The sequence below is a fragment of the Bactrocera tryoni genome, chromosome 3 (assembly GCF_016617805.1).
Source record: "Bactrocera tryoni isolate S06 chromosome 3, CSIRO_BtryS06_freeze2, whole genome shotgun sequence".
Taxonomy (NCBI): Eukaryota; Metazoa; Arthropoda; class Insecta; order Diptera; family Tephritidae; genus Bactrocera; species Bactrocera tryoni.
The window spans coordinates 25,141,799-25,155,145 of record NC_052501.1 but is presented as its reverse complement, the minus strand read 5'-3'; the positions used below and the strand labels follow the sequence as shown (position 1 = coordinate 25,155,145).

Sequence of the window (13,347 nt, the reverse complement as noted above, 5' to 3'; positions counted from 1 at the left end):
GTCCTTCAAACGGTTTAATAACGCCATGTAATAGATGTTTTGGATGGTACTTCCATTTTCAAGTTAGTCAATAAAAATTAATCCATGCGCATCCCAAAAATACAGACGACATAACCTGGCCGACTGTTGCATTTTCTGACGCTTTGAAGCGGGTTAACCCTACGCTGTCCACTCAGATTACTGTTGATTGGACTTCTGGACTGAAATGATGAAGCCATGTTTTATCCATTGTCACATATCGACGCAAAAACTCGGGTTTTTTACGCTTGAACATCCCCAAACACTGCTCCGGATCCTTAACTCATCATTATTTTTGGTCCTCAGTATGTTCAGTTTTGAACAATAATCCATTTTAAATTTTGTGAAGATATCCTGTCAAATAAAACCCGTTTTCCACATAAGAAATTCATTTCGATCAATCAATTTGAGAGTAAATAAGTACATGCTATATGGTTCGATATCGGCGGTTCCAACAAATTAGCAGCTACTTGGAAAAGACCCGTCCAATTTGCAGGTTCGTATCCCAAAACTGAGAGACTATATCGTAAATACCGACAGGCTGATCTTATATATATATCAGGTGTTTATCCATTCAGGATTGTTAAAATAAACCCATTTTTCATCGTTAATGTCAATTTGATGCAAAACTGATTTTCTTTCGTGTCTTTGAAGCAAAATTTCACAAGTATGTTTTCGGTTTCATTCAATTCATATGGTACCCTTTCTCCACACTTTCCGATCTTTATTATTTTGACTCAAAGTATCATCTTCATTCAATATTGTTTGCAGTTCGGCGTCTTTAAACTTTTTTGTTGGTCTTCCACGTTCTTCATTTCTCACATCAAAATCATCATCTCTGAACCATTGAAACCATATTTTGCAGGCTGCTTCTGATAGAGTATGATCACCACATGTCTCGACAAGCATTCAATGCGACTCTGTAGCATTTTTCTTCAAATGGAAACAAAAAATTAAAGTTAGTTGATAACTGCTTAGGTTTTGTTCCCAAGCAAATTGAAAAGAAATTCTACTTTTGATATATCAAGAATCGGAAAAACATTTAAAAAGATCATTATTCGATCATTATTTCCATCATTCTTGCTTGTTTCGATTTCATAGATTCGACTGCCATTGTAATGATCAAGCTAGGTAAACCCTGAGTCTGTAATTCGTTAGGCAAAAGCTGAAAAATTATATAAAATGAAATGAGACCCAAGAACAGTTGATATAATGGATTGCTTTGTTTGAGCGTAAATGAAAGTAGACCAAAGGATGTCGTTCACCTGTTCTCTTTTCTATTGATTTGGAAGAAATGTTTAGTAGCTTTTTATTACTAAAAATAAAATAAAACCAACTAAACTGTGTTTGATAGTGTCAATGACTTAACAAACTGCCCTCGTACAATTTATAAACTTAAGTTATTCGAAGAGGTGTGCTGATCAGGATCGACTAAATGCAAATTCAGTTAATTTTAACAATTTCCAGTTGCCTCGCATTTTTGTGTTGTGTGTAATGAAATACATTTCTTATAAGAATTCAATTCTAAATTTGCACTTCTTATGCCGCTTCGCATTTCATGCTACACATGCACACACAAATTACTATAAGATCGGATGTAGTTGAGTGCGTGTGAGGAGGGGAGGTGGTTTGCGTGAGCAAAAATACTTTCAAATTGCAGTGCATTTCATTAAGTTGATTGGTCGCTTAGGGAGAGTGTGTATTTTAGAATACTGCCTCGCAATTGATCCATTAAACGCTTTGTGATTTAAGAGCTGTCATGTGTTATTAGCTTAATAGATAGTAAATAGAAAATGCTTACAAAGTGCATTCATACATATACACACTTATGTATAAGTTTTGCTTAGTAAAGGCTCTAAAGCGTCGAAGTAAACTGGAAGCAACTAAAAATTACGACCGTCTGTTTATATTATAGTATGTGTACTAAATTTAAAACTTGTTCGTAAAGCATTAGCTCCTTGGCACAAATTTCTCATTTCTCAGCAACTTCATATCTCTCACAATTTTTGCCTAACAATTTACTTCACCAGAATTAATTGAAGTGTTTTTGAGAATGGTATAACGAAGTTGCGTTATATAGCTTCTTGAAATGCTACAAAGTTTCTTTAAAGCTCAACAGAATTCCTGAAGACTTCTTCTCCTGCTTTTTTGGCGTAGATACCGCTTATGCGGTTATAGTCGAGTTTACAACAGCGCACCATCCGCTCTTTCTTTGGCGCCAATTGGATATTCCAATTGTAGCCAGGTCCTTCTCCAGCTGCTCTTTCCAACGGAGTGGCGGTCTTCTTCTTTCTCTGCTGTCCTGGCAGGTATTGCGTCGAATACTTTCAGAGTAGGAGTATTTTTATTCATTCAGACTACACGACCTAGCCAGTCTCTGTCTCTTAATTCGCAGAATTATGTCAATGTCGTCGTGTAACTCTTACAGCTCATCGTTCCTTCGGATGCGATACTCTCCGTTGTCAATGCGCAAAGGACCATAAATCTTTCGCAGAACTTTTCTCTCGAAAACTCGCAACGTCGACTCATCAGTTGATGTCATCGTCCAAGCCTCTGCACCATATAGCAGGACGGGAATTATGAGCGACTTATAGAGTTTGGTTTTTGTTAGCCGAGAGGGGACTTTACTTTTCATTTGCTTACTCAGTCCGAAGTAGCACCTGTTGGCAAGAGTTATCCTGCATTGGATTTCCAGGTTGACATTGTTTTTGGTATTAATGCTGGTTCCAAGATAGACAAAATTATCTACGACTTCGAAGTTAGGACTGTCAACAGTGACGTGGGAGCCTAGTTGCGAGTGCGACGACTGTTGATTTAATGACAGGAGATATTTCGTCTTGCCCTCGTTGACTATCAGACCCATTTCTTTTGCTTCCTTGTCCAGTCCGGAGAAAGCAGAACTAACGGCGTGGGTGTTGAGGCCAATGATATCAGTATCGTCGGCGTACGCTCTTATAGAAGAAGGTACCTTCCCTGTCTAGTTTGAATTATTTTCTCCAAGACTAGATTGAAGAAGTCACACAAAAGGGAGTCGCCTTGTCTGAAACCTCGTTTGATAGCGAACGGCTACGACGAGAGGCCTTCCCGATCCGGACGGAGCTTTTGGTATTGCTCAACGTCATTTTACACAGCCGTATTAGTTTTGCGGGGATACCAAATTCAGACATCGCGGTATAAAGGCAGCTTCTTTTCGTGCTGTCGACAGCAAGTTTTCATTGGGGGCGTTTTTAGCGTGGCAAGAACCAAACCCAGCGCCAAACCCTGAGGAGGGGATAGTTTGCCTTCTCTCTTTATCTCGCCTTGAAACGGATATTCCTTGGCTACCCAGAGATACTTGGACTAGGGCCGGACGTCGTGAGCTGTTTGAGCCATATGTAAACAAATCGTTTCTGACCATTCCCAAGTGAATGGCAATCAGAGAACTTTCCTCACATGCGTGAAATTCTACACATGATTCCATCCTCCGAACTAATACCCCAGTTTCTGAGGTATTGATCTGAAATTTTGCATAAACCATTTTCTCGCCAAGAAGCTGTTCATGTGTCGGATCCACGAATATCGGATCACTATCGGACATAGCTGCCATACAAACCCGTCGATCAAAAAAAAATTTTTTTTGACAAGATATCTTCACGAAATTTAGCTTAGATTATTACCTAAGGCACCGATAATCTTCGAATAAATTGCTTAGATCGAACCACTGGAGCATATATTTGGTATTCACATTTTTTTTTATACATTTTTATGCTATAAGAAATTCACATGTGACGGGTTTTACAGCTTCGTTGCTGCCGAAGTTATCGCTTTTGCTTGTTTCATACAAAAACGCATAAGTAAAATTTTGAAAAATTACAAAGAAAAAAACAATTAATGTTATAACATAACTTATTAAATATAAATAACATAAAGGGAAACTTTTTGTGCAAAAAAAGTAGCAGAGTTGCGTTTAAAATTTATGCGCGGAAATTTAAAAAAGTCTTAGTAAGATACACGTGTATATTTGTTCTTTCTAGCCAAATAATTTGCGGCATTTATCGACCTATTTATCCTTAACTTTCTCTGCTATATATGGTAAATATGTATATCTGTATATTTGGCTCAATGCACTTTTGACACATTTAATAAAATTGTGTCATCATAATAAAATGATCAAATATAAGAACAACAGCATACACAACACAGAACAAGACTGTCGTGGACATTAACACCTGTCAATGTTGGCCTAAAATATTTACTATCATATGTACTATATTTTGACATAAGCACATATGCATAAACAGGTGTATTTGCGCCCTTAAAGTGTCACATGCCAATCGATCAATGTCAATGTCATCAGTTCTAACATTTTATCACATTTGATTGCAACTCAAACCCTCGTAACTCTCTCGGTACACATATCCATAATATCTTACATTTAATAAGCCACTGCTTAGACATAGTAAGTAGTCCATTAAGACCACTTAATATGAAGGTAAATATTTACGCTATTCCTTATCTTTAACTTGAATTTGTTGTTTTAATTTTTTGTTGTTATTGCACTTATATTTACATTGCTTCACTCAGGCATTTTCATTTCCACACTTGGCACTTCTACAGGCAAGTGCTTTTTATCACAACTTTTAAAGAGTTTTTGTAGCACTTGTGATTTTTCACTTATCACTCGAAATAGTTGAAGCATCAAAATAAATTAGTCAACATTACTTAATTGTGAATGAAGCAATTGAGCTGCTAAAATCAATGATGAAAGCGGTAAAATCATGTTTAACAATTCATTATTATTGTTATATTTAAGTGGTTCAATATTTTGATACTTGATATTGCTTGGTTTGTTTTTGTAAACACACTCTAACCTAAAATCGTTAAAATTATTAACGAGTGTATAATGGCAAGTTTAAATTAACACTAATCGAATGTACACCCCTATATGTATAAAAGGTTATCCATTTCGAGGTTCTCTACTTTTTTTTTAAAGAAAAAACACAGGGTATTGTGTATTATCATTCGAAAGAACATTCTTTGGCATTTATTTTTTGATGATTATCTCTGTTGGCTGCGGCTACTTCTCAGATGGTCCATCCGTTGAGTCCAATTTTCATTCCATTTCATTTCGACTGGCGAACGACACACGTGATTTCGAAGTGGATTGCCCGCATAGACTTTAGACTTTACATATCCCCACAGGAAAAAATCTAACGGTGTGATATCACACGATCTTGGTGGCCAATCGACCGGCCCAAAACTTGAAATTATCTGGTCACCGAAGTGTTCTCTCAATAAATCCATGAATTGATGCGATGTGTGGGAAATGGCGCTGCTTTGTTGAAACCAAATATCGCCGAGATCACAAACTTCAATTTCAGGCATCAATTAGTTAATGGTCGCAATTGACGGTTACGTTCATCATTTTTGCAGAAATATGGATCGATGATTCCACCTTCCCAAAAATCACACCAAACCGTTGTTTTTTGGATGAAATGACAGCTCTTCAGTTCAGGTTTGTCTTGGTCTTTGTCCCCAATGCGGCAATTTTGCTTGTTTATATACCCATTGAGCCAGAAATGGGCGGCCTCATCGCTGAACAAAATTTGGCGCGAAAACGCCGGATCTTCTTGGAACTTTTCAATAGCCCATTGGGCGCGAAGCGATGTCGCTTGGGAAGGTCGAGCGGCTTCAGTTCTTTCAAAAGCGTAAAATGCGCCAAGTCGTTCCAAATGTCAATCCGAGTTGTTGCGAACGACGGCGAATCGACTTTCCATGATCTTCGTGTACACTTTCAACTGCGGCTACTATATTTCCTTACTGCGAGTTGGACGTGGTCTATTCGGTCGAATATTATCCATTCATTATTGGCTGAGTCTCAAGATGCACAATAGTGTTCCGAATAGTTCACTCAGTAGGTCGATTAAGCGAAGCGCGCGAAAAACATTCTTTACAGAACGTGAATTTTCGTAGTAAACTTGAACGATTTGAACGTTGAACGTTGTTCAGGCATAAGTCTTTCCATGATAAAACTCTAAGCAATATTGAACAAAAATTACACTTTTTGACGAATATTCTCATCCAAAGCGAATATGGTTTTCCCCGTCTCGGGTTTATCTGCGTGGACCAGCGACTTCATATAACCCCCAAAAATGTTGTCTAATTGTGTTAAATGCTCTTGGAAGCCGCACCACGCACGCACCATTCCTACGACTCGAGATAATGCGCTCAACAATATGACACAAAATGAAAGGAAAGTTTAGTTCGGTTAGTCTTGCAGGCTATTGGGCCACATACAGACCAGTTTTAGTGCTTTGCGCCACCACATATACATAGATCCGTTACGAAGTCCCTGAGGAATAGTCATCCTCAAAAGTGCCCGTGATTAACGAGAGTTTTAACAGTTTTTGTGATCTGGCTAGCGAAAAGTGAATCTTTACTCTTCCTTGGTGCCTTGCTTTTGACATTTCCTGTAGCTTTCTCGATCTGTCAGTTCCATTCTGCAGGGGTGCGCCACCACCAGACTGTAACCAATGAATATTTCAATCATGTTCCTACAGACCATTCGATCGAGTGCCAGTAAAAACTTTGTACATATGCGATCCAACGTTTTACACATTACTTTTGCAGTTTGGCACCCATATAGATCGTCCTATCACATTTTGGTTTTTCTTGCCATGCCGCTGTCCAGATCGTGGTTTAGAAAATGCATGGGTTTCCCCATCATTGATCATGTTTTCGGGCGACGGTCCTTCACCACTCTTGGCAATCTCGTTCACTATCTTATTGCCATCGTTGCCTGTGTGACCTGGCACCCAATAAATGTGAACTCGCTTACTTATAGCGACAGTCTCCACCGCTACCTTGCTTTCCAAGACACTTCTGGTCGATTTGCGAAACGTGGTTAAAGCCTTCATTGCAACTAGCCTGTCCACCTTCTTGTTAGCTCTGGAGTTGTCTGCTAATGCATTAGAGGTTAACCCCGGGGAAAATTTAGTATACGGCAAACAATTTTATGACGTTTAGGGATGGTTAGTGTTCCAATATTTCGGAGGTATTCAAGTTTATTCGCTCTATACAGCTAATTAGTCTTATTTGTGATAATCATGGCATATTATTTAATCGAATTTTTATATCTTAAGCAAATGGCATAGAGCTTAAACTTAGTTTCTTTAATTAGTTTTTAGGTTTTGAAAACAAAAATAGCAGATTTCAGATTATTGTGACTCATCCTAAATTAATATTTGTATTCCTATATACCATACGAGTATAAAGCTTTCATACTTAATATGCTCAGATTATTTACGCAAATTATTGGTAATGACTATGAAAGTTTGTTAAACCTTCTTTACATCACTGATTAGCTCTTTAAAAACTAATTCTAGTTGATTCAATTCCGAGGTATCCTTCATCCTTTCTTATAGCACTCATTTACCTATTTAACATATGAATGTTGTCAATCTTCAATTTTAACTAATTTAAGCTCATGCCTAGGAAGCTTTTAAATACAATTAACACAAGTTTAAAGCTTGCTTTGGAAACTTGCCTCTCCATAAAATGTTCATAATAACTGTTAAACTAATTGCCTGCCAGAATAAATGAATGCATCTAGTTAAACATTTTGTTTTTGTGCTTTTTTCAAATGAGCTTTTCTGAGTAACAATATTGTAAGCGATTTTTATATACCTTCGTCTTAAATGATTTTAAATTACTCTACTAAAACTTAATACTTATTAGACATATATATGTATGTATGTATGCAATTTTCTTTAATTGTCTAAATCAAACTCTGATATGATTGTGAAAGCTCTCCTTGTGTAAAATATTGTAGGTATACATTTTTTACATAATAAGGATGAAAATGAATCCGTGGTACTATTGGCTAAAGCTTGAGTAACTTTTTTACTAATAACGATAATAACTAAAAAAAGAATATATAAAGAAGTATGTGTGGTCCAATGTTGTTGCTTAAGTTAATTAAAAAGCTTCTTAAATGTAAAAGCTCCTATTGTCATTTGTGAAAGTTGATCTGCATTAACTGCAACTGCTATGATCTAAAAACCCAGAAGCGAATGTGAAAGCTGCATTGGTTTTTGATTAACCTAAAGCTCATGTGAGCTTTAGCTCCCGAAGTGAATGTGAAAGCTCTTTTTTTGTGGAAAATATTATAAGTCATTTTTGTGACATCAGTCTGTTTTTGATTAACCTAAAGCTCATTGGAGCTTTTGCTCCCAAAGTGAATGTGAAAGCTCTTTTTTGTGGAAAATATTATAAGTAATTTTTGTGATATCAGTGTGTTTTTGATTAACCTAAAGCTCATTGGAGCTTTAGCTCCCGAAGTGAATGTGAAAGCTATTTTTGTGTGGAAAATCTTATAAGTCATTTTTGTGACATCAGTGAGTTTTTGATTAACCTAAAGCTCATTGGAGCTTTAGCTCCCAAAGTGAATGTGAAAGCTCTTTTTGTTGAGAAATATTTGATTAAGACCTTTTTTGTGATGCATAAAAACTCTGAATGTGCCTCTAATGCAGAAGTTTTTTTTTATATATTCAGCAACTGCAATGCATCTTGAGATGATTTTTTCTTTGCGATATATATATGTTTTTTTCTGAGTGTCTAAATTATTCCATATAATATTTTGGCATGAAACTCTCCCTAACTAACAAAATCTATTAATATTGTTCAACAAGCGTTGCAATATTTTTCTAATGGTTTTCTCTTATCTTTTTAATATTTAGCATCTCAATCGCTACGGAGATTCTATGGGTTCACTAGCACATCGAGCGCTCCTACAATATGTGGAAAATAATGACCTATCCGGTTTGCGCGCTATCTTAGATAGTCGGCATTTATCCGTCGATGATCGTGATGAGGTGAGTAATATTATTTTCAATTTCAACACACTGCGGTTTCTTGAAAGATTACATGAAATGAAAGTTCTTTCGTTAAAGCTTTATTGCCTGAATATGAGTACCCTTATTTGTCATATCTTTTTTATAACAGAATGGCACCACTGGACTTATGGTTGTTGCTGGACGTGGCTTAACTGTTTTTGTGCGCGAATTCTTGGCACGCGGCGCGGATGTCCAAGCGGAGGACAATGACAACTGGACGGCACTTATATGCGCGGCCAAAAATGGTCACTTCGATATCGTACAAGTGCTCATCGATCACGGCGCCGATATTGAGCATCGTGATATGGTAAATATTTCTGCATATCATGCCTTGCCGAACGCCTCCCTCTAATATTTTTTGCGCTTCTTTTTCTCTCTCTTGTTTAGGGCGGTTGGACGGCATTAATGTGGGCCGCTTACCGTGGCCACACCGATCTGGTGCGTTTCTTGCTCGAGAAAGGCGCAGACGTGAATGTACATGGCAATTATCATTTGGGTCCACTGCTGTGGGCAGCAGGTCGTGGCTTCAGAGATATTGTGGAATTGCTGGTGCAACGCGGTGCTAAGGTCAATGTCGGCGACAAGTATGGCACAACAGCGTTGGTGTGGGCGTGCCGTAAAGGCAATGCTGAGATTGTCGATACGCTACTAAAGGCCGGTGCTAATGTCGACACAGCGGGCATGTATTCGTGGACGCCACTGCTGGTAGCCACCTCAGGCGGACATACAGACTGTGTTACCTCGCTGCTGGAGAAGAAACCCAATGTTAATGCGTTGGATAAAGATGGCATGACCGCGTTGGCGATTGCGAGTCGTGAGGGCTTCCAGGTGGGTACAGCGCGTCGTCAATGTAGTATATGTTATAAAAATAATTCGATGATTCCTTATTTCTCCCATAGGAAATATGCGCGGCTCTTATCGCCGCTGGCGCCTACATCAACATACAAGATCGTGCCGGCGACACGCCCCTCATACATGCCGTCAAGGGTGGTCATCGCGGCGTTGTTGAAGCGCTGCTTAAGAAGCATGCTGATGTCGATATACAAGGTAAGGATCGAAAAACCGCTATATACACCGCGGTGGAGAAGGGTCACACGCATATCGTAAAGATACTATTGTCCACCAATCCCGATCTTGAGGCGGCGACTAAAGACGGTGATACCGCGCTGCTGCGCGCCGTGCGCAATCGTAATCTGGAAATGGTGCAAATGCTGTTGGATCGCAAGGCAAAGGTGACGGCGAGCGATAAGCGCGGTGACACCTGCTTGCACATTGCTATGCGCGCGCGTTCTAAAGCGATTGTGGAGGCATTGCTGCGCAACCCCAAAAATAGTCAGCTCTTGTACAGAGCCAATAAAGCCGGTGAGACGCCATACAATATCGATACCATACATCAAAAAACCATACTGGGACAGGTGTTTGGCGCGCGTCGTCTCAATACGAATGAAGACTCGGAAGGCATGCTCGGCTATGAATTGTACTCTTCCGCTTTGGCTGATGTATTGAGTGAACCCACGCTAACCACACCCATTACGGTCGGTTTGTACGCCAAATGGGGTAGCGGTAAAAGCTTTCTGCTCAACAAACTGCGCGATGAGATGAATAATTTCGCGCGCCAGTGGGCGGAACCGCCCATCAATACGAGTGGCTTGATGTTCCTGGTAAATCTGCACATTGCGCTAGTGCTAGGCACCGTAGTCGGCATGTCTTCGTGGTCTGCCATGTGGGGCGGTATAGCGGCAGTGCTTTATTTAGTGTTCACATACCTCCTGCTTGCCAGTATTAATTATGCCAACAACCATATGGACGCCTACTGGGCCTATTCGGTGCAACATGGCATTATGAAGCGCTTCGGTCGTCTACGTCTCATATTACAGGTGGCATTCTGTCATCCGCCCGGCGCGCAGGCGGACGCACAAGCGAAGCCGGTGCGTTTTCACTTTGCTGAGGCGAGCAGCGCGTCGCCTACGGGCGAAAGTGCGGTTACACATATGTTGGCTGCGCTCTATGAAGCCATCGAATCGCACTATGGTTGGCTGTCGACACGCTTGTATCGCGCGTTTCGTCCCAAGGCGTTGAAAGTGACATCCAGTTGGCGTTGGCGTCGCATGTGTTGCATGCCACTTGTGATCATTTTCGAGTTATGTCTGTTAACACTTATTACGGGTATTTCGCTCGTGGTGGCGTACTTCACGTACGCTTCGGCCGAGGAAAAAGAAAGTATACTCGTTTCGATTTATGTAATTTGCGCGATATTAGTGACTATTATCTGCACGAATTTACACGGACTGGCGAAGGCATTCGGTTCGCTATTCATTTCACAAGGCCGCCATTTGCGTCGTTCGGTGCGTCTTAATGAGGGCGCGCCACTGACTGCAATGGGCGCCGAGGTGGCGCTCATGACCGATATGGTGAAGGTGAGTAGGTGATATTCGCAACAAAAACCTTCAATAAATTTTCTTGTTCCCCCACAGTGCCTGGATGCTTTTACGAATCAGCAAAGCCGTCTTGTGGGCGTAGTGGACGCATTGGACTCATGTGATACGGAGCGCATTCTCTGCGTGCTCAACGCCATACAAACGCTGCTCTCCTCACCGAATCGTCCATTTGTTCTGCTCATCGCTGTCGATCCGCATGTGATTGCCAAAGCAGCAGAGGCTAATAGCAGACGTCTCTTCACCGAAGGTGGCATTGGTGGCCACGATTTCTTGCGCAATCTGGTGCACTTGCCGGTGTACTTGCAGAATTCTGGTTTGCGTAAGGTGCAACGCGCTCAAATGACCGCTATGCTCTTCAAACGCAACTACAGTGAATTCCCCAACGAGGATGGTCCGACGCTGGGACATTCGGTGTCGGCGCGTCGCTTGTCCAATGCATCGGAAATAATGTCCAGTCAAGAAAAATTGCGCACCTCCCATAATCCCGGGCGCAGCGGCAAGAAGATGCGTCTCTCCGAGTCGGTGGCCAGTTCGATTGGCTCGAATTTGCATCGTTTGGGTCAGAATCCGCAGGGCGTGCTCGATCTATCGCGCATCATGTTAACCGATGACTACTTCAGTGATGTGAATCCCCGCAGCATGCGACGTCTCATGAATGTCATCTACATAACCGGTTGGTTTGAAGCAAATCATACGCGTTTAGAGTTTACTAATATTTATTTTGTTTTTCTTTTTAGTGCGTCTACTGAAAGCATTCCAAATAGACTTTAGTTGGTATCGTTTAAGTTCTTGGATCAATTTAACGGAGCAGTGGCCGCTGCGTGCCAGCATGATTGTGCTGCAGCACGACAACTTCATGGACTCATACGACGATAATGTGTCACTGCAAGCAGTCTATGAAAAGTGCGTATTACACTATGTGACAAACTAAATATTTTTCTTTGTTGTTGTTGTTGTAGCGGCATAATTTTGCCGACTTCACAGTCCTTGACCGGTTAAAGATCCGGATACGTTCCGGTTACGTAGACCCAACTGTCGTGGAAACGGAATATTTTTGTCTCGGCTTCAGTGCCTCAAAAGTTTGTTTATCGTTCGATAACAGTAACTGTAGCAGGAACACCTTCATACCTCTCCCACCTGAGAGACTCGGCACATCTAAGGAGCTTATGAAGCCCATGGTGTCATCTGGCACACTCAAATTTTACTTGTGGCCCAGGGTTTCCTCTGACCACCTTCAGAAAGACTGAGGAGATAGCCGCCGCTACTATCTTCCATTCCTCGCGGGAGTTGGCACCATCCTGCCTGCTGCGGTCGAACACCAGCCAGCCAGCCTTTTTAGCGATTTCGCTGAAGATTGGCGTAGTTTGTCGCTTAACTCCTGGTTTAGCTTTATTTGCGTCCAGTCCTGCCCAATCGTCCTCGCTCTCGCTCAGCACCCTCTTGGCTTACTCGAATGATTTAGCATGCTGACATATGTGCCTATCTTCACCTAGTGCCGACTTGCTTCTGCCCCTGTAGAGCCTTTCATAATTCTATCAGAGATTGCTCTGCTAGTGTTGGTGATTCCGCCGCTTATGAAGACTCTATCTATCACCACGTCACCTGCCGGTCACCACCGGTTTCCCCCATCCAATTGCTCACAGAATGGCCTGATGAAGAGACTCCTACTGGTGTCTTGGTCTTGTTGCTGCAGTTCGGCAACGACGGTTATTTCACGCCGCAAAATATCTGTCTTGAATGTTTTAATTATTTATATACCCAAGCTCAATTAAATATTTCAATTTATTTTTATAGAGTGCGTCCGAAAATCGCTTGCCTACGCGAGGCAGCACCGCTGCTCGAGCTCGATCGCGATGAACGCAAATTGGATGCATTCTTGCAGTTGCATAAATCGGATTTGTTAGTGGCGGATTTGCGCATATTTCTGCCTTTCACTATCAATCTCGATCCATATTTGAGAAAAGTTTTGAAAGGTTCGTGCAAAATTATTATAAAAATGATAAAATAAATTTTTACAT

General features: G+C 40.8%; 1 protein-coding gene across 7 annotated transcripts in view; it reads left to right on the top strand.

The window, feature by feature from the left end:
• LOC120772210 (kinase D-interacting substrate of 220 kDa B) overlaps positions 1–13,347 on the top strand; it is a 92,622-nt gene that overhangs the window by 66,239 nt on the left and 13,036 nt on the right. For all 7 annotated transcript variants that reach the window (XM_040100690.1, XM_040100688.1, XM_040100691.1 and 4 more), the window contains exons 2-8: positions 8,736–8,870; positions 9,001–9,198; positions 9,279–9,719; positions 9,791–11,308; positions 11,366–12,002; positions 12,067–12,232; positions 13,124–13,302. In XM_040100690.1, the coding sequence (XP_039956624.1) occupies positions 8,760–8,870; positions 9,001–9,198; positions 9,279–9,719; positions 9,791–11,308; positions 11,366–12,002; positions 12,067–12,232; positions 13,124–13,302 (3,250 nt within the window). In that variant the 5' untranslated portion in view covers positions 8,736–8,759. The remainder of the gene's footprint in view (positions 1–8,735; positions 8,871–9,000; positions 9,199–9,278; positions 9,720–9,790; positions 11,309–11,365; positions 12,003–12,066; positions 12,233–13,123; positions 13,303–13,347) is intronic.